This window comes from Giraffa tippelskirchi, chromosome 3 (genome assembly GCF_054371585.1).
Source record: "Giraffa tippelskirchi isolate mGirTip1 chromosome 3, T2T-mGirTip1v1.2.pri, whole genome shotgun sequence".
Lineage (NCBI taxonomy): Eukaryota > Metazoa > Chordata > Mammalia > Artiodactyla > Giraffidae > Giraffa > Giraffa tippelskirchi.
The window spans coordinates 77,563,626-77,591,485 of NC_137277.1; the positions used below are offsets into that span (position 1 = coordinate 77,563,626).

A 27,860-nucleotide genomic window follows, 5' to 3' on the forward strand; every position below is an offset into this window, starting at 1 on the left:
TGATAAGGGAACCTGCCTACTATCCATCACATTTTTATAATTCAATCTGTTTATAAGAATAATTCAAGCTCATCACTGACATTTAGATACTATAAAAAATCATTCCTCATGTGCACATACAGAAATATGTTCAATCAAAATAGTGAATATTCTTCTTCAGATCTGTCAATTAAAACAGGATGTGGAAGGAATTTTTCCATGTCTTAATCTGATATTCCGTTTGAATGTAAAACTCAAAAAAGTGTGCCACTATTTCCTTCATTTACATGCATTATGGCACATACTCTATAGCTGACGTGGTACAAGTGACAAAAAGTAAGTCCTCAATAGATATCACAGAATTGATGATTAATTGTGAAATGTAATATCCATCTTAACATTTTATAGATATTTTAATGTAAAATTTAATGTGCAATCATAACCACAAAGATATATACACATACATTTTTCTCCTTTTGTTTTAAAAATAGTAAAATCCAGAAATGGCATCTGTAGACCAAATTATACTATTTCGCATTCAAGAGAGCTCATTGGAAGCATATTTTCAATAGCCAACTAGCATTCTCCTTGTAGAATAACATATTTTAAATATTTAAAGTAGAATGAAGCATTTAGGCAAAACAAGATACAAAGTTAGCATTTACAGCACTTCCTCAATTATGTCCAGCATACAAGTAAGTTTTGACCTACTTCTACCAGATACCAATTGCCAAAAACCATATCTGGAAGATAATTCTGAGCCCTGAAAATATCAAATACTTATTTGTTGAACTCTAGAAATTATACACTCTCCTTTCAAACCCATTCATTATTTTAGGCACAGTTTTAATAGACTTCGTTAAATACTTAGAACTAGATTGAAGTAAGCACATTTTAAGAGAGGAGGCTGGTAGAGACAGATCCTTCAACAGCAGGACTGATACCTCGGCAACAGTCCAAGTGCTGTTGAGACCATCCATCCCATTACTGAAGTGCATCCCTATCACGTGGCAAATAGCCACTGTCTTCGAGTCTGCCAGTTGCTCGCTTCCTACCACTCAGGATTCTCTCCTGGGATCCTCAACCCCCCACCATCAGCCCCTCTTTCCCCACAACAGGACAACCTGAACAAGGAAAGCCTGGCACAGTAAGGGGCTTTCAGAGCCCGGCTCAAGCTCTGCAGCCAGCCTCTGCTGGGTTTCATCAGCATCTTACTACACTGATAGTTAAATATATGATCCAGTGAGTCTGTGATACACATTTTCTTCCACGTTTTCACATTTCTGAAATCAGGGTTCTTCTTAAAATAGAAAACAGTGAGTCACAGTTTAAGAGGCACCATTTTTTAGGGGCACATACAATAATGACTTAAAACAACTTATAATCAATGGTGCCTTGTGCTGTGTGCTAAGTCGCTTCAGTCGTGTCCGACTCTTTGAGACTCTATGGACTGTAGCCCTCCTCTGTCCATGGGACTCTCCAGGAAAGAATAGTGGAGTGGGTTGCCATTTCTTCCTCCGGGGGATCTTCCCAACCCAGGGATTGAACCTGCATCTCTTTCATCTCCTGCACTGGCAGATGGGTTCTTTACCACTAGCACCAGTGGTGCCTTAGAGTCAATGAAATGAGGTATGTATATCACTCTTTGTTGAAGGGTAAGAATTGATAGTTGACAACTGAGAGGAAATCGGGTATAACACTAAAGAAAAAAAAAACTTAGCATACCAGTCTGCCTCCATTTTCTATAGAAAGGCAAACAACATAAACTCCTATTATATTCTCTCCCATGTCCCATTTTTAAAAGTAGAAATCAAGTACCAAATTAAATAATTTTAATTACCTTCAAAGCCATCATTATCAATGTCGCCAAGATTGACTATAGATTCTCCGAATCTTGCAGCGTATTTGTCACTTCCAATGAGCTCTGTTTCCATTTCATTCATTACTGCTCCCTAGATAGAAACAGGGAGAAAGGTATCGTTATAACACTCCCTGACAACCTGACACATGATTTACTATTGTAATTGGATATGGATTTTATTCTTAATGCTTCAAACAGGTTGGACAAACTAGTCTGAGCTTTAGTACACACATCTCAGTTCAATTCAATAAATATTTATCAAGTATGTCAACACATATAATAGTATTATTAAAGCTCAGAGGACAGAAACAAAATGTCAAACTCATGATCCCTAGCTTTGAAAATCCAATAAATTATTTTGATAATTCAATTGAGCAAATATTTAGTGAGTTCCTAATAAAGGCAATGCACTGCGCAAAGGATGAATGAGTGAAAGAGGACAAGGCAATGAGTGTGTAAGACACTCCTTTCCCTGCAGAAGCCCCCAGTTAAGGGAAGGCATAGCACAAGCATGTAAATGACTAAGAGGTACTGCTTTGCAATATCAGCAAGCAAGGAGAGCATACTAACTGTGAGAGCCAGCAGAGATTTCATAAAGGAGGTGGTTGTCAAGGCAGCTACTAAAGAATGGGCAAAGTTTTGATACATAAGGGAAACTGACCAGCAAAATACAAATTGCAAAGAACTTGGCTACCTTGGCTTACTTGGCTAATGAGAGGTATGTGCAAATGAATAAGACAAAAAGAATAAGACTGGAGTGTTATGGGGTGGGACTTTGAATGCTGGCAGAAACTTACTCTCAACTTAGAAAACCAGACAGAGCTACTGAAGGTTTCTGAGTTGAGGAGGGACACGACTGACTGGCCTCGGGAATATTTTTCCAGCAGCACTGTAGTAGGAGTTGGTCAACTGCTCTCTCTGATTTTGGAAAGTGAGTTATTAGACAAGAAATAATGTTTCGGTGGATTTCCCTGGTGACTCAGTAGGTAAAGAATCTGCCTGCCAAATGCAGGAGACGCGAGAGACTTGGGTTCGATCCCTGGGTCGGGAAGATTCCTTGGAGAAGGAAATGGCAACCCACTTCAGTATTCTTGCCTGGGAAGTCCCACGGACAGAGGAGCATGGAGGGCTACAGTCCATGGGGTCGCAAGAGTCAGACATGACTTAACGACTAAACCACCACCACCACAATGTTTTAGTAGGAGTTGTTGCAATAACAGCTGTCAGATCTCTTTCCAAACTCTGATCGTGTCACTTCCTTGTATTAAAAAAGAGCCATGCACAACTCATCATAGATCTTTTAACTTCTCAAACAAGTCTGTTCATCATTTCCATAGCACACACATATTCTTCCCCTGTGAAGTGCCCTTCACCTTTTATTTTCCAGCTAAAAAAATTTGATTCTTGTTTTGCTCATAGAGAAATGCCTAATTTAAAGAGCAGAAGGCATAAGTGGTTCCAGAGAGGATGAGGAGATAAGACAACACAAGGGCACTGAGTTTCAGGGGAAGAGTTTAAAGAAGTGGTGATCACTCTTCTTCAAGTATTCTCCAATCACAGAACGGTGACCAAGAGTTCACTCAGGACCCCTGAGAGCTCTTTCAGCAGAAGTAGAAGCCAGCATTCATTCAAGTATCATTCTTTCTTCAGTTCACTCAAAAACAATTACTGAGCACCTAACTTGTCCAGGATTCTTTCAAGCCCTGAGGAAATAGTAATAAATAAAACAGATGATTCCTCTGCACACAGAGTCTACACTCCAATAAAAGAACAGACAGACAATAGCAAACCACACCAATAAATATCTATAACCTCAGATATGCACATGACACCACCCTTATGGCAGAAAGTGAAGAGGAACTAAAGAGCCTCTTCATGAAAGTGAAAGAGGAGAGTGAAAAAGCTGGCTTAAAACTCAACATTCAAAAAACAAAGATCGTGACATCCAGTCCCATCACTTCATGGCAAATAGATGGGGAAACAATGGAAATAGTGACAGACTTTATTTTCTTGGGCTCCAAAATCACTGCAGATGGTAAATGTAGCCATGAAATTAAAAGACTCTTGCTCCTTGGGAGAAAAGCTCTGACAAACCCAGACAGCATATTAAAAAGCAGAGACATTACTTTGCTGACAAAGGTCCATCTAGTCAAAGCTACAGTTTTTCCAGTAGTCATGTATGGATGTGAAAGTTGGACCATAATGAAAGCTGAGTGCTGAAGAACTGATGCTTTTGAGCTGTGGTGTTGGATAAGACTCTTGAGAGCCCCTTGGACAGCAAGGAGATCCAAACCAGTCAATCCTAAAGGAAATCAGTCCTAAATATTCATTGGAAGGATGCTAAAGCTGAAACTCCAATACTTTGGCCACCTGATGCAAAGAACTGACTTGTTAGAAAAGACCCTGATGCTGAGAATGGGAGAAGGCAATGGCAACCCACTCCAGTACTCCTGCCTGGAAAATCCCATGGACAGAGAAGCCTTGTAGGCTGCAGTCCATGGGGTCGCTAGAAGTCGGACACGACTGAGCAACTTCACTTTCACTTTTCACTTTCATGCATTGGAGAAAGAAATGGCAACCCACTCCAGTATTCTTGCCTGGAGAATCCCAGGAATGGGGGAGCCTGGTGGGCTGCCGTCTACGGGATCGCACAGAGTCAGACACGACTGAAGCGACTTAGCAGCAGCAGCAGCAGCTGAGAATGATTGAGGGCAGGAGGAGAAGGGAGCAGCAGAGGATGAGATGGTTGAATGGCATCACTGACTCGATGGACATGAGTTTGAGCAAGCTCCAGGAGTTGGTGATGGACAGGGAAGTCTGGCATGCTGCAGTCCATGGTGTTGCAAAGAGTCAGACATGAGTGAGTGACTGAACTGAACTAAACTGAATGTCAAGTAGTAGTTATTGTCTTTTCACAGGTAAGAATAAGAAGTTGGAAGGCAACAAAGGGAGAATAACTTACAGCAGAGGTTTTAAAAGTGGAAATCAATGATGAAATTAACCCCAGTATTCAATACCTCTATTGAGTGGTATAGAAGTGAAGAGTGAACAAGAGGGTAGTCTAATGGGAGAACTCCTCCCTTGCCCTTTAAACAAAGACACTTCACTTTTCTCTGTCTTTCTTATTGGAATTGCAGAAGATTTCAATGGGAAAAATGGTTCTTTATTGCTCTATATTAGGTATCTATACCACTGTTTAAACTGTTCTCAAAAACTTTAGTTGTAAAAAGAAATAAAAGTATGTAAAATGACGATGTGGCTTCTACTAGGGAGACCATTCATTGATAGAAAAATGTGAAATATCTATCAAAAAAAGTAACTCCTAATTTCACTATTATTGAGATAACGAATGATCACTTCCCAGATGATACTATTTTACTATTAAATTTAGGTTTAAACAGTCTAGGATATGCCAGTGCATAAATGACTTTCCTATTCTATATTTGGAATTGTAAGGCTCTCTCAGCTTTATAAGACTATTTTCACTCTTAAATTGTAACGAGTTTAGTATAGTGCTTAATATGCGTGCTTATTAAATGCTCTGAAATCACTGATTAAACAAAATACCTTCCAGGAACAGATTTTATTTTGTTAAATCCCAAATAAAAATACCGCGATTTAAGAAATGAACCAATTTTCTCACAAACCTGTTATTGTTCTTAAATCAAAGATATAGGCCAAGAAGACCCCATTAAGGCCCTATCAATTCTTTGTTTTGATTTGATGCCAAAAAGACAGACTGGCAAGATAAGGCCAGCAGAGTTCCCTAAATTGAATTGTCAAGTGATCAGATTCTACTCCAAAATACCCCTAGAATTGAAAACTCAATCATAAGCAAGTAAACACTTATTTTTACAACTACTACATCTGCTTTGGAATAAACTATGTCAGTTTTACATTCTTATCAGGAATATAATCTATATAAATTGTGCAAATTAATATCTTATCAGAACACATCTTATTTTCAACTGTTTTCAAATCAAGAAATTAAAAACAGTTCATACTTTATCTTCTATGTCTAGTAGTGTTTTATAATTACCAAATTATATGGGGACATTCACCGTCAAACTAATAGGACATCCACATTTTTAGGTCCATATAAAAATCATTCTTTCAAATTAGAGCTGCACAGTGCAACATGAAGAAACTTCAACTCCCTGAGTGAACACATACAAGCTGGGTACAGAGAAACTCCTGACAATTGATCTCGTACTTTCAAGATATCAAAATGGGGCAGTAGCCCATTCATCATTATGTCCCATTTCATTTTTAAAGCATCAGTATAATATCACAATTTTTACATTCATCAGTAGAGTAAGCCTAAAAAAATTTATAGTTTCAGAACTTTGGAGTAAGTAGAGCAACAGTTATGATCAAAATCCCATAAACAGCTTCCAATCTGCGTGCAGTCAGACTTACGGAACCAGAATTGATGTACACAAACACTCTTCCTTCTTCCCTGATGGTGCTCTGCATGGGAGCCCCCACGAGTAGGTCTGAGAAGCCATCTGCGTTGAGGTCCACGGCACAGATAGATGCTCCAAAATAAGACCCAAGCTGCTCCAAGGCAAACCAGATCCAGTCATTGAGAAAAAAGCAAGAGTTACTCACCAAAGCCCTCAGGGATACCAAAGTTAGAGACATATTACCTTTTTACCTTTCATTTCATGTAAGATATTTAGTTCTTTTGCATCAATGCTGAATATGTATGCCTGCAATGGGAAAAAGAATTGGGAAAGATTAGATGATTCTCACATTAAAAAGGTTTCGTTCAAAACATTAATTTTCATAACTTGTAACTGCTCAAACATATTTTTAAAAAAATTCTTTTCGGAGTGATACAAAAGGTTTACAGAACCAAGCTCTCAGGAACAATCCTACTGTTCCTTCACAGAGAACACCGAAAATGTTGTTTGTCTCAATTTTCAAAGTAAGGTTCATGTAATAATGTAACAAAAACTAGAATGAGAAGTAACATTCTGTTCTTTCTAGTCTTACCACAACTGTACCAGGAATGTAGCTGCCTCAATTTCTCTTCGGCTATAAACTTGTTAACCATAAATGTATTCCTTAAAATCTTGAGAAAATTCTATCTCAGAAACAGTTACTCATAAGAAGGAGCCTCATTTAACTTATGTAATCTTCCTGAAAGCTTAGCTTTTCTCCTCAATTTTATCTAAAAGCCACATGACTTTCACCAATCTTACCACTAAATGTACAGTGCTCATCATTTCCAGCTTCACTGCTGAGAAATTTTGCAGCTCGTCCTTTAACGTCTTATTCTCTCACACAATCTATTTGAACCATTTTGAAGGATTAAATTTTAAAAATGTAATTCTTACTTTACCAATCTGTTCATGTTGAGGGGCTCCTCCAACTACCTCGGTATTGTGCTGACTCCGAAAATGACCGGCTCCAACTGAGTATCCTTCAAGAAGATGGATGGAGGTGTGAGAATCATCCTTTGGAATGGGTGAAATTCATTGTCATAAAACCACTTATAGAATTAATATAAATCCATTCAGAATTAAATTTTAAGACTGAATTCAAAATGACTACACTAAATAGAGTTTTAAGAATATTTAGCATAGCAATACTCAAAATTAGTTATCATATGCTTTAAGCAATTATTAATATGTATGCTAATATGTAGCTCAATTGGTAAAGAATCTGCCTACAATGCAGGAGACCTGGGTTCGATTTTTGGGTGGGAAAGATCCCCTGGAGAAGGAAATGGTAACCCACTCCAGTATGCTCCCTGGAGAATCTCATGGACAGAGAAGCCTGATGGGCTATGGTCCACTGGGTCACAAAGAGTCAGACACAACTTAGCAACTAAACCACCACCAATATGGCTTATATATATATATATATATATATATATATATATATATATATATATATATATATATTTACATTTAAAACTGGTCAAGTATTTTATTTTATTTATTTTTATTTTTTATTTTTTTACTTTACAATATTGCAGTAGTTTTTGCCATACATTGACATGAATCAACCATGGGTCCACATGTGCTCCCCATCCTGGACCCCCCTCCCACCTCCCTCCCCATCCCATCCCTCCGGGTCATCCCATTGCCCCAGCCCCGAGCATTTGTCTCATGCATCGAACATGGAATGGTGTTCTATTTCACATAAGATAATAAACATGTTTCGAAAATGGCTTATATTTTTAAACCTTAGAAACTGAAGCTAGCACCTTTAAACATGGTTTGTTAGTCTCTGCAGTGTCAGGACATGCTAGTTTCTAAGATTACAACAGAAATTTTAGTGTAATTTAAGATTACAACAGAGACGTTAGTGTAAAATATAATATTTTGAAGTTTATGTAAAAAAATCTTCCTAAATTTCAACTTTTCTTGCCCTGAAACCTTTCTATTATGATAAAACTGTATGACTACAGAAAAGGTAAAATATTCTTATTTTATTATGTGATAAAAGACATAAACTGTTACATTTTTTATAATGCTTCAGCATATCCTTAACTCTTTAACAAGTAAATGCTGATTTTTAAATGAACTTCCTCTGTTTTAAAATAAATTCTTTCTGTTTGAAGAGGGGGAAAATCTTGCTTTTTCTTATTATAATTATTTCTGAGTATAGGCTGTTTACATTTAAAGCAGGTTTAAACAAATCTCTATATCCTAAGAAGCTATAGGAAAAGCATTTCTTTTACTACAAGGGAATTAATGCCAGAAAAAGATCTTAACTTTCTATAGAAATAAGGACTATAAATTATCCTACTGCTGACTTATTAAATAATAGTAAGAAGAAGGATAAAAATAGTTATGCTCTGGGAAATATTCTAAGAGCTTATGAGGCAAAGGTCAATGAGCTGTTTTTAGACCCATACTCTTCACAATGTTATCCATTTGTCCACAATGCTGTTCTCAGTTCCATTGACTTTCAACTGGTCCTTAAGGAAACTATATTTACTCATTGACATGATTAAATGAGTTATTCATGTAGAATATTTACAAAAACTCCTAGGAGATGACAGGCATTCAATAGATGCTACCTTTATAATAACAAGTTGACTGTATAAAAATATAAGCTTACAAGTGATTTACTGCAAAAGAATAAATAAAACCAGGAGTTCCAATCGAGGAATTATATATGGATGATAATAGTTACATATGTAAAATATTAAGTAAACTAAAGTTTCATAGACTATAGCCTTAAAGAGGCAGTTTCTGAAATGGCTTTTTAGTTACTACTGGCCATTTTGATCTTTTGAAGATATAATTTCCCTTATTTATAATTACTAGTATCTATAAGGTAGAGATAATTCAAGTTTGTTGATTTTTACAGTACCTAAATAACTTCCAAATTTTACTTGGTTGTGTTTGTCTAAGAAAGCCTTGTATTTATTTGTAGTCATATTGTACACAAAAAGAGAGCCAGTCCAATAGAATGATCCTGGAGCTCCCATCACAATTAAATCCTGTAAGAAAAAGAAAATTTATCATCATTTAAAAGTTTAATCTCACCACCCAAAACCTCTTCCAGATATACACGTTAAATAGTGACAAAAATAATTTTCATAAATTTCTGAAATATAAGCATTTAATGAGTTTAAAATCATGCCCAAAAAAGCCAGAGAAGCTAGCTAGTGAATTTTCACCTAACATGAGAATTTCAGAGAAGAAATGCCGAAACTCTCACTTCCCACTCATTACTGGACTTTACAATCAAAGGCAGAATCATTGAACACTAGAGTAAGCTGTGGGGAAAAAGGCAATGTGGTTTCTATTAAAGTAAATCATATCTGGGTAATTCATTAGTGCTCATTACAGAGATAATCATGTGCTGCCAAAGAGTAAAAAATGGACTTAATGTATTTCAATTTGCAAAAATTCAATGACTAAGTTCCTTAATAATGTTAGCTTGGAAAAATATAACTCAAAAGGAATTGGGTCATATTTGATGATAAACGTAGGAATTTAGAAAAAGGAAACGGAGGGAAGATTGGAATGAGTAGACATATTTGTCTGGTGAAATATGAAAACTTTCAGCAATTAAATCTATTTGACATTTCTAAATTTCCTAAATGATCCAAACTTTGAAAAAAGAGGTCAATTTAAACATAAAGTAAGGAAAAAAGCATTATTAGTTTTCCACACTAGGCAATATTTATGGAAATTATTAACCTAAAGTTTGACACAGCCTGGCTACATAGATTTAGAAAGCGTTCATAACTTCATAAGGGTTTGCTCAGAGAAAGTGGGAGGTTTAGGAGTTGAGTACAACTGTATATATGATAGTGTTAGAAAGAAAATAATAGCTTGGGAACATATCGTATTTAAGAGGATATTATCAAGTTCTTAAATCTCCCAATTCTCATACTTCTAATGAAAAATGTTAACTTACATGCTTCGCCCCAATTAGTAACTAAAAATAACATACTTAGATATTTTCAGTGTTTAAATTAACAAATAACTATGGCTATTTTTTGATTTCTGTTAAATTCTTAATGAAAGTAACTTTCTTTAGTGTAGACTTTTAATTGGTCTTGGGTGACACGGCCATCTAAATATTAATATTTTATCAATACATATGTTGAATATCAAGTGGTAAAAATTATGTTGTAATATACTCAAATTTAAGAGATACATTATTTGAGTATTACTCAATTTTTATTTCAAAGCATAATATCAGTCTTTTAAGTCTTCAGAAGAATTAAAATTCTATATGTAAACATCTATAGCAGCTAATTTTGGACTATTACCTCTGTGTAAAAACTAGATATTCCAGCTTGACATGATGCAAAATTCTCTCCAAATTGTCTCACATAATCTAAAATAAAGGAGAAAAACAATTAAGATTTCATTTTAAAATAAAGATAAAATCTGCATAATTTTATGTATATAAATCCTTATAAGTATGTCTTTTCAGATCTCTTTTACAATAGTATTATTTTAAAAATTAGTAAGTAGTAAAATTTAAGGTCACAAATCTCTTCCATGTTGATCTTCAAAATATCTTTATGAAATAGCAGTAGAGATATCTACACAGTCTCTTTTTCAGGGGAAGAAAAAACAATATACAAAAAGTTGTCAGGTGAGCATCTAAGACAGAGATAGGATTTATGGCTTCCAGTCCAGGTTTCCACTTATAATAGGCTTCCTAGATTTTGCCCAGCTGAAAATAACAAAGTCAAGATCTGCATGGAGATGGAGGGTCTCTTAAAAAGCCCCCACGAATGTGTGCTTTGTGAAACTTACTATGGGCACAAAGCTTGCTTTTCCTGAAGAACTGATAGAAGCGAACCTCTATGAAAACAGAGGACCACATCTTTGTTTTGGTTTTGCTAACCAGAAATGTTAAATAAGTTGCTGAGTCATTTATAATTACCACTCCTTGCTGTGCTTTTTAATTCCTTTTTCTATTTTCCCTGCTCCTATATATTTTTTAAGTTTAATTTTCAGTTGTCTTAGGTTTCTGCCATCATGGTTTTTTTTTTCCATAGGATGTGGCTAAGTGTATATATATATATGTGTATATAATATAATTACATATATATATTATATACACATATATATAGTCGTAGGAGCGCACATTGTCATCCATGGACATTATCAACCCTTGCATAAAGTTACCCAGAAAATACCTGAAAAAATGTACTGAACCAAAACCTGCACTGAAGGAGGCACCAGCATTTAATGAAGGAACCAGCCAGCAGCAGGACAAGAACTGCAGCCCCTGAAACATTCAGGTGCATCATCTCACACGATTAGAATAGTCAGAAGTGGTTGCTGAGTCAGTTAAAAGCACCAGACGTGGGGCCAGCTAGATGGAGACGGATGCTGCAGTTGAAGGGTATCTTTAGCTTGCATCTCTATTAGACTGTCAAAGCAGACTTCTTCAACCTATACAGCTAATTCCTATCATTGTACTTTTGTGCACTTGATTTCGAAGGAAACCAACATCAGCAAGGGGAAAGGCCTCATCTGGACTGGAGATTATGACTCAGGCTGGCCAGTTTGCATTATAGACAGACTGGAAGACCTCAAATGAGCATGAGGGCCTCCACAGTCAATCAGAGAGAAATGCCCCAACTGTGAAATATTTTAAAATGTTAACCATAAAATATTATGAAAAATGGGACAATAGCTAGAGTAAGTTTTACTGCAATTAAGAAATTAAAATCCACATTTTATCTTCTTGGCATTCAAAGACAAATTAGGAACACATGATATAACCTTTGCTATGATGTCAAATTCCAGGCATGAAAGAGTCCAGTATTAATAGAATCAATGCGATTTGGCTACTTGCTCCAAGTTTTGTCAAATAATAGAAATTTCTTTTGAACACTGAGGTAATCTTGGTTAAAAAAACTGGAAACTGGCATTCATATATGTTCTTTCTAAAGACACATTTTCAGAATTTTAATTCTGTTGTAGGTATCATTTCTTCAGCGCTCTGTTGACATTCACCTCCAATTGCTTGTTTCAGTTTATGTCCTGGCTGTGTATGCACTAACGCTACCTATGACCTAAAATTTTTATGGGAAAGATCTTTCAAACTTACATTACCAATTCCTTGCAGTTTCAAAGAAAATAAGTGAATTCAAGGGGAAAAAAAAGACATAGTGAGTGGAAAAGATCTGCCCACATTTATATTTTAAACTTTTCTGAATCTTGTTGGCAGTTAAAGAAAGCAAGAAACAATTTTCTTCCTTCTGATCAGATTTTTCAATCTATTTCATAATTTTACTGAATTAAGAATATATTTAATGCTAAAATGGAAAATTATCAACTAGATGCTAGAACTATTCAAACGAATAGTTTTCAGAATTCCTAGCTCCAAAAAACACAGTTGTCGTTCAGTCGCTCAGTCGTGTCTGACTCTTTGCGACCCCATGGACTGTAGCCCACCAGGCTTCCCTGTCCTTTACTATCTCACAGTTCATTTTTGAAAATTGAAACTGCAATTGGATTTAAAAAAAAAAAGGAAATAATAATATGTGACATTAAAGAGAACATAGCTATTTTTAAAGATCCTCCCACCACTAACCAAGTATCCAAAATTGAAAACAAAAAAATTTAAAGGCATTCACATATTTATCTTGATCCAGTTAATATCAAAACCATGCCTTACCTTGATAGCATGGAGCTATTCTTTTACTCAGTTCTGTTCGTAAATCAGAAGGCATTCCATAGCAAACACCCGTGGGGAGCTTAGACTCAGTCCTTATGTAAAATATATTTTTCCATCTATGCCCACAAGTCTGAATAAAACAAAAAAGTAGACCAAATGATGTGAAAGTCACACCCAGGGTATCTGGTTTCACGATGTGATCAGGGAACTGTCCCAACAACCTACCACAATGGAGCCGTTTTCTCCAGGCTGTCTGGAAAGCGTGACCCCCAGCCATTGATTATCTCTTTCTTCCAAGCAAGTCTTTCCACAAGGATCTCCAAAAGGGCTACCTACAGCATTGGAAAATAATTTTATCAGCAGTTATCTTGAAAACAAGGTTATTCTACAAGAACAGAGAAAACAAGCATGCATGCTTATCCCCAATGTTTTTTCCTCCAGCCTTCTGTGGAATACCGTCTTTCCCTGCTTCCCTGTCATCATATATTCGGTGCACATTGTGGGGGTAACCATGAGTTACTCTGTGCTAACATAATTGCTCTCTCACTGTGATTTTTGTTTGTAGAAAAGACCTCTGATTGGTAATACCAGGAAGAGATGGCCTTGATAAAGGAGACAGCTAACCAGCATGACTAAGAGAGGGAAAACCAGTTTAAACCAACATGGGCTGTGCAAGTTTAACTGCATTATGTAATGCTTGGCAAAGAACGTGCACCTTTGTTTTGATCATTTATCTAGCAATGCAAGCAACATTACCAGAGCACTTTCTAAAGTGTTTCATGTGTTGAGACACTAAGAATAGAAGGACTACAATATGGTCCCCAACATTTAAGTCACAGTTTGTTGAAGCTGGAAGATGATGACTGTGGGAAGCGGCTGTATATAATTAACATACTAATAATGCCTACCATTTTAAACAAACTGCCCTATGGTTTACAGTTAGTGGAACTGGGATATTTTCAACAAAGAAAAAAGACTTTGAAAAACTGGATTATCTTAGTATAGAAAAAACTTCAGAAGGCACTTTGACAAAGACATGAATAGCCAGAAAGCCAAAAATAAAATATTACACTTAAGCAATACTTTCAAAATGTACCAAAAAAAGTGATATTCCCAGCGACTTTTTTCTTATTTTGTTAAAATGACTTTCTTTGCTTTATGGCTGGGATCCCATATTAACTGTGATTTCAAGTAAGTGCTTTTGGGGGAGAATAAGATGCAGCATATTAAGATTCCTTTTGCTGACTATTTCCACACACTTCAATTGCAACGTGACAGGTCTATTCCACTTGAACTTAATTCTAAAGGCAGATAAGTACATCTGCATCAATTCGATTGGATAAAGACACAGACTTGGGTTTTTAAACTTAATTTTAGTACCAAATTTCATTCATTGGTAGGTACCATGCTCTAAATCATTAGGCACCTATCACCTTAACCCCTAGATAAAGCTTCCTGGGCAAACTCAGAATACTTACACAGATAATGTAGTATTGGAAAGTGAAATTACTTGCAGTAAGTCTCCTGGGTAAGAGAGAATTTAAGGGGCGTGGAAAAATATTTGTGTATACATTTTATACATGTGTTCATTCTCTGCCATGAAATTGAGGACAAACCAACCCTCTGACATAGTTAAACTGAAGAAAGTTTCTTAGCCCCTTCTCTGGAGATTGATTTCATAGGTCCAAGTGAGGCCTTGACGACCCCAGGTGTTTTTCATGATCTGGAACACCATTACTATGCTATGTGGATCGTCTTTTTTTGGCCAAGTTTCTTGCAGAATACTAATGTCAACTCCCGCCTCCCGGTAGTGCCTGCCAAGGGCGTGAGACGGAGGAAGACGACTGAGGATAGCTCTGGAAAAACAAGGCTGGGCTTCATTAGCAATGGCTGCTGGGAATGGGCTTCCCAGGTGGCTCAGGGACAGAGAGTCTGCCTGCCAATGCAGGAGACATGGGTTCAACCCCTGGGTCGGAGAAGATCTTCTGGAGGAGGAAATGGCAACCCAGTCCAATATTCTTCCCTGGGAAATTCCCTGGTCAGAGGAGCCTGGTGGGCTACAGTCCATAGGGTTGCAAAAGTGTCAGAGATGACTTAGTGACTAAACAACAACTTGGAATGGAAAGGAGATACTGCTGCAGCCTAAACCTTGATCAAGGATGGAAGCATAACATTTCTCTATTCAAGTTAATAAAGAAGGGACCAGGGGGAGGGAAGGAGAGAAAGACAATTACATTGTAGCATTGAGTGGGTCAAGTCTAACAAAGAAAGTTGTTACTATGGCTACATTATGCCCATGTAATTGAAAGAAAGCGAAAGAATAACACACAAGAAATTTTAATTTTCATTATGATATAAATACTTGACTTTTTTTCACTAAAACTTCTACTTTTTAAAAAAATTAATGTCAAAAATAAGATGATAAATGGTGGATTCATCTACTAGAAGTTGTAGTGGCAAGAACACATAGAAGAACTGTACAAAAAAGTTCCTGATGACCTGGATAATCACGAAGGTGTGATAACTCACCTAGAGCCAGACATTCTGGAGTGTGAAGTCAAGCTGGCCTTAGAAATCATTACTACAAACAAAGCTAGTGGAGGTGATGGAATTCCAGCTGAGCTACTTCAGATTCTAAAACATGACACTGTTGAAGTGCTGCACTCATGCCAGCAAATTTAGAAAACTCAGCAGTGGCCACAGGACTGGAAAAGTCTGTTTTCACTCCCATCCCAAAGAAGGGCAATACCAAAAAAAGCTCAAACTGCCACACCATTGTGCTCACTTCACATGTTAGCAAGGAAATGCTCAAAATTCTTCAAATTAGGCTTCAACAGTACATGAACCAAGAACTTCCAGATGTACCAGCTAGATTTAGAAAAGTCAGAGGAACCAGAGATCAAATTGCCAACATCTGTTGGATCAAAGAAAAAGCAAGAGAATTCCAGAAAAACATCTACATCTACTTCATTGACTACAACTGAAGTCTTTGACTGTGTGGATCACAACAAACTGTGGAAAATTCTTAAAGAGATGGAAATACCAGACCACTGGACCTGCCTCCTGAAAAACCTGTATGCAGGTCAAGAAGCAACAGTTAGAACTGAACATGGAAAAATGGACTGGTTCCAAATTCGGAAAGGAGTATGTCAAGACTATATATCATCACCCTGCTTATTTAACTTATGTGCAGAGTACATCATGCAAAATTCTGGGCTGGATGAAGCCCAAGCTGGACTCAAGATTTCTGGGAGAAATATCAAGAACTTCAGATTGCAGATGACACCCTAATGTCAGAGGGCAAAGAGGAACTAAAGAGCCTCATGATGAAGTTGAAAGAGGAGAGTGCAAAGGCTGGGTTAAAACTCAAAGTTCAAAAAACTAAGATCATGGCATCCAGTCCCATCACTTCATGGCAAACAGATGGGGAAACAATGGAAACAGTGACAGCCTTTATTTTCTTGGGCTCCAAAATCACTGCAGATGGTGAATGCAGTCATGAATTTAAAAGACGCGTGCTCCTTGGAAGAAAAGTTATGACAAACCTAGACAGCATATTAAAAAGCAGAGACATCACTTTTCCAACAAAGTTCCATACAGTCAAAGCTATGGTTTTTCCAGTAGTCATGTATAGATGTCTAGTCAAAGCTATGGTTTTTCCAGTAGTCATTTACGGATGCGAGACTTGCGACTCCATGAATCGCAGCATGCCAGGCCTCCCTGTCCATCACCAACTCCTGGAGTTTACTCAAACTCATGTCCATGGAGTCTATGATGCCACCCAGCCATCTCATCCTCTGTCGTCCCTTCTCCTCCTGCCCTCAATCTTTCCCAACATCAGGATCTTTTCAAGTGAGTCAGCTCTTCACATCAGGTGGCCAAAGTATTAGAGTTTCAGCTTCAACATTAGTCCTTCCAATGAACACCCAGGACTGATCTCCTTTAGGATGGACTGGTTGGATCTCCTTGCAGTCCAAGGGACTCTCAAGAGTCTTCTCCAACACCACAGTTCAAAAGCATCAATTCTTTGGCGCTCAGCTTTCTTTATAGTCCAACTCTCACATCCATACATGACTACTGGAAAAACCATAGCCTTGACTAGACGGACCTTTGTTGACAAAGTAATGTCTCTGCTTTTTAATATGCTATCTAGGTTGGTCATAACTTTCCTTCCAAGGAGTAAGTGTCTTTTAATTTCATGGCTGCAATCACCATCTGCAGTGATTTTGGAGACCAGAAAAATAAACTCTGTCACTGTTTCCACTGTTTCCCCATCTATTTGCCGTGAAGTGATGGGACTGGATGGCATGATCTTAGTTTTCTGAATGTTGAGCTTTAAGCCAACATTATCACTCTCCTCTTTCACTTTCATCAAGAGGCTCTTTAGTTCTTCTTCACTTTCTGCCATAAGGGTGGTGTCATCTGCATATCTGAGGTTATTGATATTTCTCCCGGCAATCTTGATTCCAGCTTGTGCTTCCTCCAGCCCAGTGTTCTCATGATGTACTCTGCATATAAGTTAAATAAGCAGGGTGACAATAAACAGCCTTGATGTACTCCTTTTCCTATTTGGAACCAGTGTGTTGTTCCATGTCCAGTTCTAACTATTGCTTCCTGACCTGCAAACAGGTTTCTCAAGAGGCAGGTCAGGTGGTCTGATATTCCTATCTCTTTCAGAATTTTCCACAGTTTATTGTGATCCACAAAGTCAAAGGTTTTGGCATAGTCAATAAAGCAGAAATAGATGTTTTTCTGGAACTCTCTTGCTTTTTCAATGATCCAGCAGAGTTGGACACAAATGACTGACTGAACTGAACTGATGTACTGATGTTACAGCTGGACCATAAAGAAGGTTGAGCACTGAAGAACTGATGTTTTCGAACTATGGTGCTGGAGAAAACTCTTGAGATTCCCTTGAATAGCAAGGAGACCAAACCAGTCAATCCTAAAGGAAATCAACCTTGAATAATCATTGGAGGGACTGATGCTGAGGGCTTCCCTTGTGGCTCAGATGGTAAAGAATCTGCCTGCAATGTGGGAGAGCCGGGTTTGATCCCTGGGTTGGGAATATCTCGTGGAGAAGGTAATAGCAACCCACTCTAATATTCTTGCCTGGAGAATTCCATGGACAGTGGAGCCTGGTGAACTATAGTCCATGGGGTTGCAAAGAGTCAGACACCACTGAGCGACTAACACACAGAAACAAACACACTGATGCTGAAGCTCCAATACTTTGGCCACCTGATGCAAAGAGCTGACTCACTGGAAAAGACCTTGATGCTGGGAAAGACTGAGGGTAGGAGGAGAAGGGGATGACAGAGGATGAGATGGTTGGATGGCATCATGGACTCCATGGACATGAGTCTGAGCAAACTCTAGGAGACAGTGAAGGACAGGGAAGCCTGGCGTGCTTCAGTCCATGGAGTTGCAGAGTCGGACATAATTGAGCAACTGAACAACATCCCAAAAGACACTCCAATAACGTATCTTCTCTGAAAATACCAAAGTCTTTCTAAAATTAGTCAGCATTCAGTTTATAAAGCAATTGTGCAAGAGGAAAATTAGACAGGAGAGAACAGATGTCACAAACAATATATTATCTTGATACTATAATACATTTTTACTACTTTAAAATGCAATATATTTAATGAACAGTTTCATTAAGATTATGGCCAATATTTAGACACAAGTTTACTGTTCTAGAGATGCTATCACAAAGCTCAAAAACATATAGTAATATGTATGCTATAAACATACAATAGTTTAGAACCACAAAATGCCATGTAAATGGCATAAAAATGGCCCCAAAGTTTTTTTTTTAATTAATATATTTATTTTAATTGGCAGACCATCACTTCACCACACTGTGGTGGCCCCTGCCACACATCCAGATGCATCAGCCATGGGTGCACATGTACCCCCCATCCTGAACCCCCCTCCCAGCTCCTCCCTATCCCATCCCTCTGGGTTGTCCCAGGGCACTGGCTTTGAGTGCCCGGCTTCATGCATTGAACTTGCACTGAAAATGGCCCAGGAGGTTTTATACAGAAAAATAGTGAATCATCATCTGTTTCTCAGCTGAGTTCTCTTATTTGTTGATTTTAAAATAGAAACTAGAGGAACTCCTATCTTATTAACTGTTTTCTAGGTCCACAGATTATTCCCTTTTGCATCCTTTCTGTTTTAGTTTTAGCTCTCCCAGGTGACATCACAGTGTCATCACTGCTCAGAATCTCAACCTTAAGAGTCACACACTTAGGTAATTCTAGAAAATGAACAAACACACAGACTCCTGCTTACATAAGTTTCTTCTCTCTACTTCCTAACACTGCTTCTGTCACAGGCAGCACCCAACAGCAACAATAATCTTGAGCTACTTTCAGCACTGGTAACAAGACAAAAATCAGTTGGAAGAACAGCTTATAAATCTCCACTGCCGAACTGGGTCGCTTCTTAATTTTGAGCAACTTTCCCCCTCTGCTTCTGCAGTGCTTGCAGAATCTTGGCAGAGGGGTCAGACCACATCACCAGCTTATGCTCTGCATCTCTCCAGAGCTTTCCCTTCACCTCTGTGCTCTGGAGGCCACACCTTTTCATGTGGTTCTCAGCTCTGACCGGATATCAAGATCAGCTGGGGAAGTTTCGAACAAATACTAACACATGATCCCACTCTCTGGCTCAGATTTGATGTGCCCAGATTGAGATTCAGACTTCAGAATTTTTTCAGTTCCCCAGGTAATGGTAGCGTGTAGCTGGACTTGTGAGCAACTGCTCTGCAATATACATGGTTTTGCCATTTCCTGTGTTATACAATACTTGAAAAGAAACTACTCCATTTAGAAAATGAGAGTAATATCTTTTTGCCCTCCTTGGTTTCAACTAAACGTTGAAATAGCATATCAAATATTAAGCCAGTTTTTTTCATGTGGAAATACAGTGTTTATAATTTGGTCAGAAATGATGATTATGAGAACTGAAATGAGAAAGGTAATTCTCATGAATTTTCCTGACAGAACATCATAAATAAAGGCAGATGATCTTTATATTTTATCCAAATGTCATGCTGAAATGATTTATGATCTTGTTTTCAATTCAGCTCATACATTACTGATCTAAACTCTTAGTAAATCAAATCAACTTCATAATTAAAAAAATGTACTTTACATGGTTTAACATAAATGAGGTTGGTAGAAATTAATTAGTGATAATTTTCCATGCTTTTATACAACTAGAATGACTAATTCTTAGCACAGTTGAATGCATTTTCCCAGTAGACATTAGAAAAAAACAAAGCCACATGAAAACCATACTCCTTATTCTAAAAATTAAGTCCATCTTTCTCTCATATTTTTCCTCTTTCAATTTGTATTTGGGAAAGCAAATACAAAGATGTATGCTTACTATTTGGTTTTCATTTCCACTTGCTGATTTTGTTTTAGTATGTGCATGCGTATATAAATGTTAATAAGCAGTAATTTTGATAGATGGATACGAACGATAATAGTACCAAGCCAATAAGGAACATTTTTTGCCATTCCCTCCACTTTTTTTTTGCTGTTTTTCATGTCCTCTATTTTAGTGCCATTGTTTCAAGTGACAAAATATGACAGAGACTATGGGAGACTAGATATTTGCTCTTGACTGTCACTTGATGGGGGAAGATTGACTATTTCGTTGATTGTGGCATTTCCACAGCACAGACAGGGCCTTACTTGCAGTAGGCAGGAACAAAACATTTGCTGAGGGAGGGAATTCTAATACCCACTTTTTCCACCACAAAATGCTCCACTAGAGGGTACTAGAGGTTGGACTCTTGAGAGACCCTTGGATAGCAATGAGATCAAATCAGTCAGTCCTAAAGGAAATCAACCCTGAATATTCACTGGAAGGACTGATGCTGAAGCTGTAATACTTTGGCCACCTGATTTGAAGAGCCGACTCATTAGAAAAGACCCTGATGCTGGGAAAGATTGAAAGCAGGAGAAGGGGGCAGCAGTGGATGAGATGGGTAGATAGCATCACTGACTCAATGGACATGAATCTGAGCAAACTCCAGGAGATAGTGAACGACAAGGGAGCCTGGTGTGCTGCAGTCCATGGTGTCACAAAGAGTCAGACACGACTATAGCAACTGAAGAACAACAACAGAGGATACAACTGCAAAATTTTCACCATTTAGGGATCTAAACTTTGGAGAGATCTTCTTTCTTCCTACTATTCTCCCCTACTTCTCTTCCAAAACATTAGTCCCTTAAGTTTTAAGATAGTAACAGATGGTCTGAAGGAAAACAGTGTTTGCAGGTTTGAAGATCTTTACAAAGTGCGATATGTGAGTAGGATGGTTTAGGACTGAGAATTAGGTGGGCCTCCAGTGATGGCTGTCTCAGAGGGGTTCTGCAAGGACTGTGGGGAGTAAATGAGGGATGTGTGAAGGGCTTGGGCCAGAGCCCGGCAAAGAAAGTAGGCAAACATTAGTTGATGTTGACATTATTATTTTAAGGATTAAGCTAAAGATATGATTAAGGTACACATATGTCATGGCATATATCCTCCTCCATAACATATTTGTGGCATATTAGTGTCAGCGAGCCCTTACCATACACATTCAATTCATTTAATTCTCACAGAAGCAACAGAGGACTGTGTTAACAATCTCATTTTACAGGTGGAGAAACAGAACTTTAAAGAAGTAAAGAGATTTGCCCAAATTCATGGGGCCAGTAAATGGAAAATACTAGAATCAAGCATAAGAAATTTTAGAATGAAATACTGCCATTTGCAGCAACATGCATGGATCTAGAGATTATCATATCAAGTGAAGTAAATCAGACAAAGACAAATATATGATATCAAGTATATGCAGAATCTAAAATATGATACAAATGAATGTATTTACAAAACAAAAATAGACTTACAGACATAGAAAACAAACTCACAGTTACCAAAGGGAAAAAGGTGGAGAAGGATAAATTAAGAGATTGGAATTAGCAGATACAGATACAAAGTATTATACATAATAGAGAGAAACAACAAAATCCTACTGTACAGCAGAAGGAATTCTATTCAATATCTTGCACTCAAACATAATGGAAAAGAATTTTAAAAAACTTTTAGTAATTGAAGATCTCGAAGTTTGAAGATCTCAAACTTTCCACTAATCTGGAGTATATCCAATAGAATTGTAAAAATATTTCAAATGTATGAATTATCTGGATAAATTTCACTTTCTAATCTTTTCTGCCAGCTGAAAATGTGTAAAATTTCCAGTCAACTTTCTAGGGTTCATGAAAAATGTCACTTACTTGGTCCCTATCTTACCCTGATCTTTTCCTCAGTTTAGATCAATTTTCAATACTTTGGCATTTCCACTGAGGAATGAGCAAGGGGTAAGACCAGACTCAGAGGTCTTTCTGTAGCCTTTTGACAGCTTGAGTGGCACCTCATGGGTAGGGCAGCTTGGGACTTTCAGATGCGATGACAAGTTTGGTGTATCTGCCTGTGTCACCGGCTCAATCAGTTCAGACATTTGATTGGGGCTCTCAAACTGGTCTTCTGGATACTAAGACAACACACATATTGGTCTGATCTTTCAAAACATGACATAATTTTCAAGTTTTAGAAAAGTAGTGAAAGACCTTACCTCCACCAATTACTTTTTTTAACATGAAGTTCTAGTCTATTGAAAGATTAGTCCTATATATTTCAAACTCTTCCACTCTAAATTTTTCTCAAATAATCCTGAAAAACAAAGGACTCTTGTTCTATGTTCTATAAGGAGTCATTCATTCAATATATCTTTATTTGTAGAAGCAACGATTACTGAGTGACACAGAATACAGAAAAGACATATGGGAATTAAAAAAAAATACCGATTCAAATATGACCAGAATACAAGGCCTACCATTGGAGGGTTATAAAAATTACAGAAAATTTGTGCCTGTGCATACAAGACTTTCTGGCACGTAGTAGGTGTTCATTAAATGACTGGTAAATGCTTCCACTCCCCAGTGTACCCACATTGCGTTGATGTGGACACACCAGCAGAGGGAGCTCACGGTGCTGCGAGGTCGGATCAGCAGCATTCCTTCCGCTCTTTAAGCCAAAGGGCCCCTTGTTTTTATTTCTTATCAAACACTAATTATTACTAAACCCATTAGATTATGTTTATTATATTAAACGGTGTACTTTCCCCACACGTCTAATAAAATGTGGTGGTGATGGTTCTAAAAGGTAACAGTGATGTTCATGAATTTAACAGCAATAACAATAACTGAGTAATGAAAAGTAAAAAACACCCCAGTTTTAGAGGCGATATGGGACATGGGAGCACTAAACTTCCAAGAGCATTTCCACCAACTCATCTAGTGGCAATCAAGGATCAAAATACCAAATTAAATATCAAAAGTAGAAACCATTCCTGATGTATCTTTAAGTGTCACGTTCTTAGACTTAGTAATAAAAATCTGATAATGATGGATAATCATGCTCAATTTATATCAGTAACAGTTCCTATAATCATAGGCCTGAAAAAAAAAACAGCTATTCCAGTCTTCTAGGTCATTTTATTTTAATTATAGTTTTTATTTTATAATTTTATTTATTTTACTTTGTTGTATTTAGGAAGAGTTCCACACAGAGGTGAATCCATTCAGGCAGCAGTCAAGCCTGATGGTTGCAATTTTATAAATCTGGGTTGACCCTGAGTCATCACTAGACTTCTGAGCCCTAGAAAACCATTCTGCTTGTGAGCCTGAATCTAAGGTAAGGGTTTCCCTCCAATGCCTTGGGTCCAAACTTCTTCACATTCCTGTAGAAAACCTATACAAGTCTTTTTACTAAGTAGAGCAGAAAAATGTACAGCAACTGATACATCTGCCGAGCATAATGTAAAGAAGGAATGTTGTCTTACAATAATTATTATTTATATAATAAATAACACTAATTAAATGTTTCCCATGTAACAGGCACACTTTTAATATATGTGAACATATATATTAAGTCATTTAATTTTCCTATATCCCTTAAAGGTGGGTATTATTATCATTATCCCAATTTTATAGATGGAGAAGCTGAAAGAAAGGGAGAATAAGCATCTTGCCCAAAGTCACTCAACTTATAAGTGGGGGAAGGAAAGATTCAAACCCACACTGTCATCCACGACCCTATACTACTTTACAGTGATTTGCTATGAGTACTTCACTATTAATCAGCGAATGAATCCAAGTATTGGCACTATTGATAATCCTATTCTATTTCATAATAACTTATATTGTAACATTAACTTCCAACATTAGAAAATAAGGAAAAACAACTCTCTGTTTCCATGGTTTTCAATTAATCTCCTAGACTTAAGGAGTCATTTGAAAAAAGTATCACTAATATACAAGTACCATTTCATTTGAAAAAAGTATCACTAATATTATAGAATCTATTGTTCTTTGAAACAAAAACAATATAAAAATGTGAACAGAAAAGCACTCCAGGGAAACCTGCCCTCACTTGATGCTCAGTGGTCAATACTGAAGTTCTGAGCTTGGTTTTGGAATTCACAGGGTAGGATGGAGGAGGAGGTCAGGATGATAATAAAGTTCAAAAATATGTGAGAAAGTAAAAATCAGTCAGAGAGTCCATGGCATCATTCTGTACCAGTCAGTGTAGGATCAGACTGAGATGAGGGGTTACTGACAACAGAGGACAACTTTTCATCAACGTTTAAAGGGTGGGATAAGATGTTGCAGAGACAATGCAACAATGACCTTCAGACAAAATAATGATATTCTAATAAATATTAAAATTCTAAAAAATGGTCCCAAGAGAACAGAGAATAGCACTGAGGTTAGGTAGACCTAGAATGATTTCTCAGAGGGTAAATACTGACAAGAGACTTCTACCTAGAATATAATTTTAAAAGGACACGTCTAATCCACTTCACAAAATATTTCCAGCAAAAGAGATTTGACAACTATGTCTATACTCTCACTCTATCTGAGCAATTCATTGTGAATTACAGTATTTCATATAAATTATATGAAAGAGATGACTAATCATTTGTTAAAAATCCTTAGGGGTAAACTGAGGACATCAGAACCAACACACAGCATTACTGAACCCAGTCCCGTCCCTTGCAAGTTCACTTCCATATTCTAATTTGATATTGCTAACTACTCCTAAAATTAAAATTCCCCCAATTTTAAAGACAGTCCATTCTAGACTTCTCAGGAGTGCATATTCTTTAGACTATCCAGTGTGAGTGGACAGAGTCTGGAATGCAAGGCTGGCCTAGACCTCTGGGAACAATGCTGAAATATACAGCAAATCCCAGTAGACCCCACCCAAATCTGAGAAATGTACCCATCCATTTCACATTCATTGAGACTCTACTATGTGCTCATCAAAACTGGCCAAAACTGACTCGATTACTCATGTCCATTGTTCCAAAATACTTTCATTATCCAGCTTCTTCTCCCTATTGTGCACATCTATCACTATGCTTGTGACATTTTTCATAAGTACTTCTCTGTTTACCTGTTATTCCTGTAACTGAGTTCTTTGAAGGCTTTAGCCATCTTGGCCAACTTTCTATTCCAAGTACAAACATAAGTAATGGATAAAATTTATTTACTAAATGAAGGAAGAACCCAAGGAAGAACTCTTCCTTTAATAAAGGAAGAATTGATATCTGACACCAATATTTTCTCACTCCTCACCCCTCTGAAGTCTGGCATTACCACTAAAACTGGTCTTTCCAAGGTTCTTAACAAACCAATTCTTTCTAAATCCAAAGAATCCTCCTAGGCTCTTACCTAGCTTGGCCTCTTGGCCTCTTTTGATATGCCAACCACTCACCTCTTCTCAAAATCTCCCATTCTTCAAAGTCCATAATACCACAGTGACCTGATTCCCTGGCTACTGCTTTGGCTTTTCCTCCTCAACCTATTTTTCTGGCTCTTTTTTCTTCTCCAATGGTTCTTAACCATGGATGAATACTGGAGTCATCTGGGGACCTCTGGAAACTTCCAATGCCCTACTAAGGATTCTGCACCCAACTCCAATGTGTGTGGGTGAACCTTTTCCACATCACCACCAAGAAATTCTCTGATAGTAGGCAGGGGTCCTGAAATCCAACTTGTAATTGTAATACTATCTACCTGGAAATAATGTCAGATCCCACCGATTAAGGGTTCATTTCTCTAAGCTCCTTGACAAAGGTCTGAGTAATAATTTTTTAAATTTACCTCCAGAAGCAAAAGCAACAAAAGCAAAAATAAATAAGTGGGACTACATCATACTACAAAGTTTCTGCACAGTAAAGGAAACCATCAACAAAACGAAAAAGCAACCTACTGAATGAGAGAAAATATGGGGCAGAGCTATATAAAAACATGCCCAGCATCACTGATCATCAGGGAAATGCAAATCAATATCACAATGAGCTATCACCTCACACCTATTAGAATGGCTATTATCAAAAAGACAAGAGGTAACAAATGTTAGTGAGGGTGTGGAGAAAAAGGCTGTGCATTGTTGGTGGGAATGTAAATTGGGGCAGCCACTATGGAAACAGTACGGAGGTTCCTCAAAACATTAAAAATAGAACTACCATATGGTAGTTCTAACAATTTCAACAATACTTTTGGGTACATATCGAAAGAAAAGGAAAACACAACTAGAAATAGCATAATGTACCCCCCCCCATATTTACTGCAGTATTATCTGTAACAGGCAAGATGGGAAACAACCTAAGTGTTCAATGAAGAGTGAGTGGGTGAAGAATTGCAGCATATATATGCAATAGGGTATTATTCAACCACAAAAAAGAATGTAATCTTGTCTGCAACAACATGATTGAGCCCTGATGACATTATGCTAAGTGAACCAAGTCAGACAGAGAAAGATAAACATTCTATGACCTCACTTATATGTGGAATCTTAAAAAAAAAAAAAAAAAGCTCAGCGAGAGAACAGTTATGTGGCTGCCAGAGGTGGGTGCAGGGAGGGAGAAATGGGTGAAGGAAACCAAAAGGTAAAAAAAGAAAAAAGTAAATACAGTACATTACTGAACAACACTGAAAAGTACCTTACTATTATCCAGCAATTTGTGATTATCTTCTATAGTACTAGGAAATTTAGGCAACTTTAATAAATTCACATAAAACTTCTTCAATGGGTAATGGAACTTTCAGAAGAAACTTGAAAGGTAAAAATGCACTGGGAGTATGTTTAACAGTTGATTAAAATACGTGAAATATTTAAAAGAGACTACTTTCTTTCCATATAACCCCCCAACCCATACTTCAGATGTCAACCTCAAGTCCACTGGCTATTGAAGCTTCCATCAATGTTTTCCTTTGGTTTGATTAATTTACAAGTGTGGATCACAGAACTCAAGAGAACCATTTTATTCACTAGATTATCAGTTTATTATAAAAGGAGTAACTTAGGAACAGCTGGATGGAAGAGACACATAGGGCAAGACATGGGAAACATGTCCCAGGACCTCTCTGAATGCACCACTAGTCCTAAATTCCCACAATGTTCACAAGTCCTGTCCTTTTGGGCATTTATAGAGGTTTCATTGCATAGGCATGAGTGATTAAATCATTAGCCATTGGCAACTGGTTCAGCCTCCAGCCCCTCTTCTCCTGCTGGCGTCAGGGGGATGTGGATGAAAGTTCCAACCCTCTGATCATACAATGTGCTCTACTGGCAACCAGTCACATCCTTTGGTCCTAAAGTCACCTCATTAACCTAACAAAAGACATATTTATCACTCTAGAAAACTCCAAGGGTTCTAGGATCACTGTGCCAGAAATGGGGTTGAAGACCAAATATATATTCTTGCTATAAATCACAATATTTAACCTAGCTAGACCCACTCCCAGAGATTTTATGAGTTTAGGAA

At 37.4% G+C, this 27,860-nt stretch overlaps 1 protein-coding gene across 3 annotated transcripts in view; it reads right to left on the minus strand.

Moving 5' to 3' along the window:
- Positions 1-27,860, minus strand: part of ITGA4 (integrin subunit alpha 4) — an 88,906-nt gene that overhangs the window by 53,410 nt on the left and 7,636 nt on the right. For 2 of the 3 annotated variants that reach the window (XM_081581025.1, XM_081581024.1), the window contains exons 3-10: positions 13,184-13,290; positions 12,959-13,088; positions 10,587-10,654; positions 9,173-9,302; positions 7,183-7,268; positions 6,490-6,552; positions 6,260-6,397; positions 1,820-1,931 (exon numbers count right to left, since the gene is read on the minus strand). In XM_081581025.1, the coding sequence (XP_081437151.1) occupies positions 1,820-1,931; positions 6,260-6,397; positions 6,490-6,552; positions 7,183-7,268; positions 9,173-9,302; positions 10,587-10,654; positions 12,959-13,088; positions 13,184-13,290 (834 nt within the window). Of the gene's footprint in view, positions 1-1,819; positions 1,932-6,259; positions 6,398-6,489; positions 6,553-7,182; positions 7,269-9,172; positions 9,303-10,586; positions 10,655-12,314; positions 12,347-12,958; positions 13,089-13,183; positions 13,291-27,860 lie in introns of those variants that run through there. The other variant, XM_081581026.1, reaches the window with a different exon arrangement.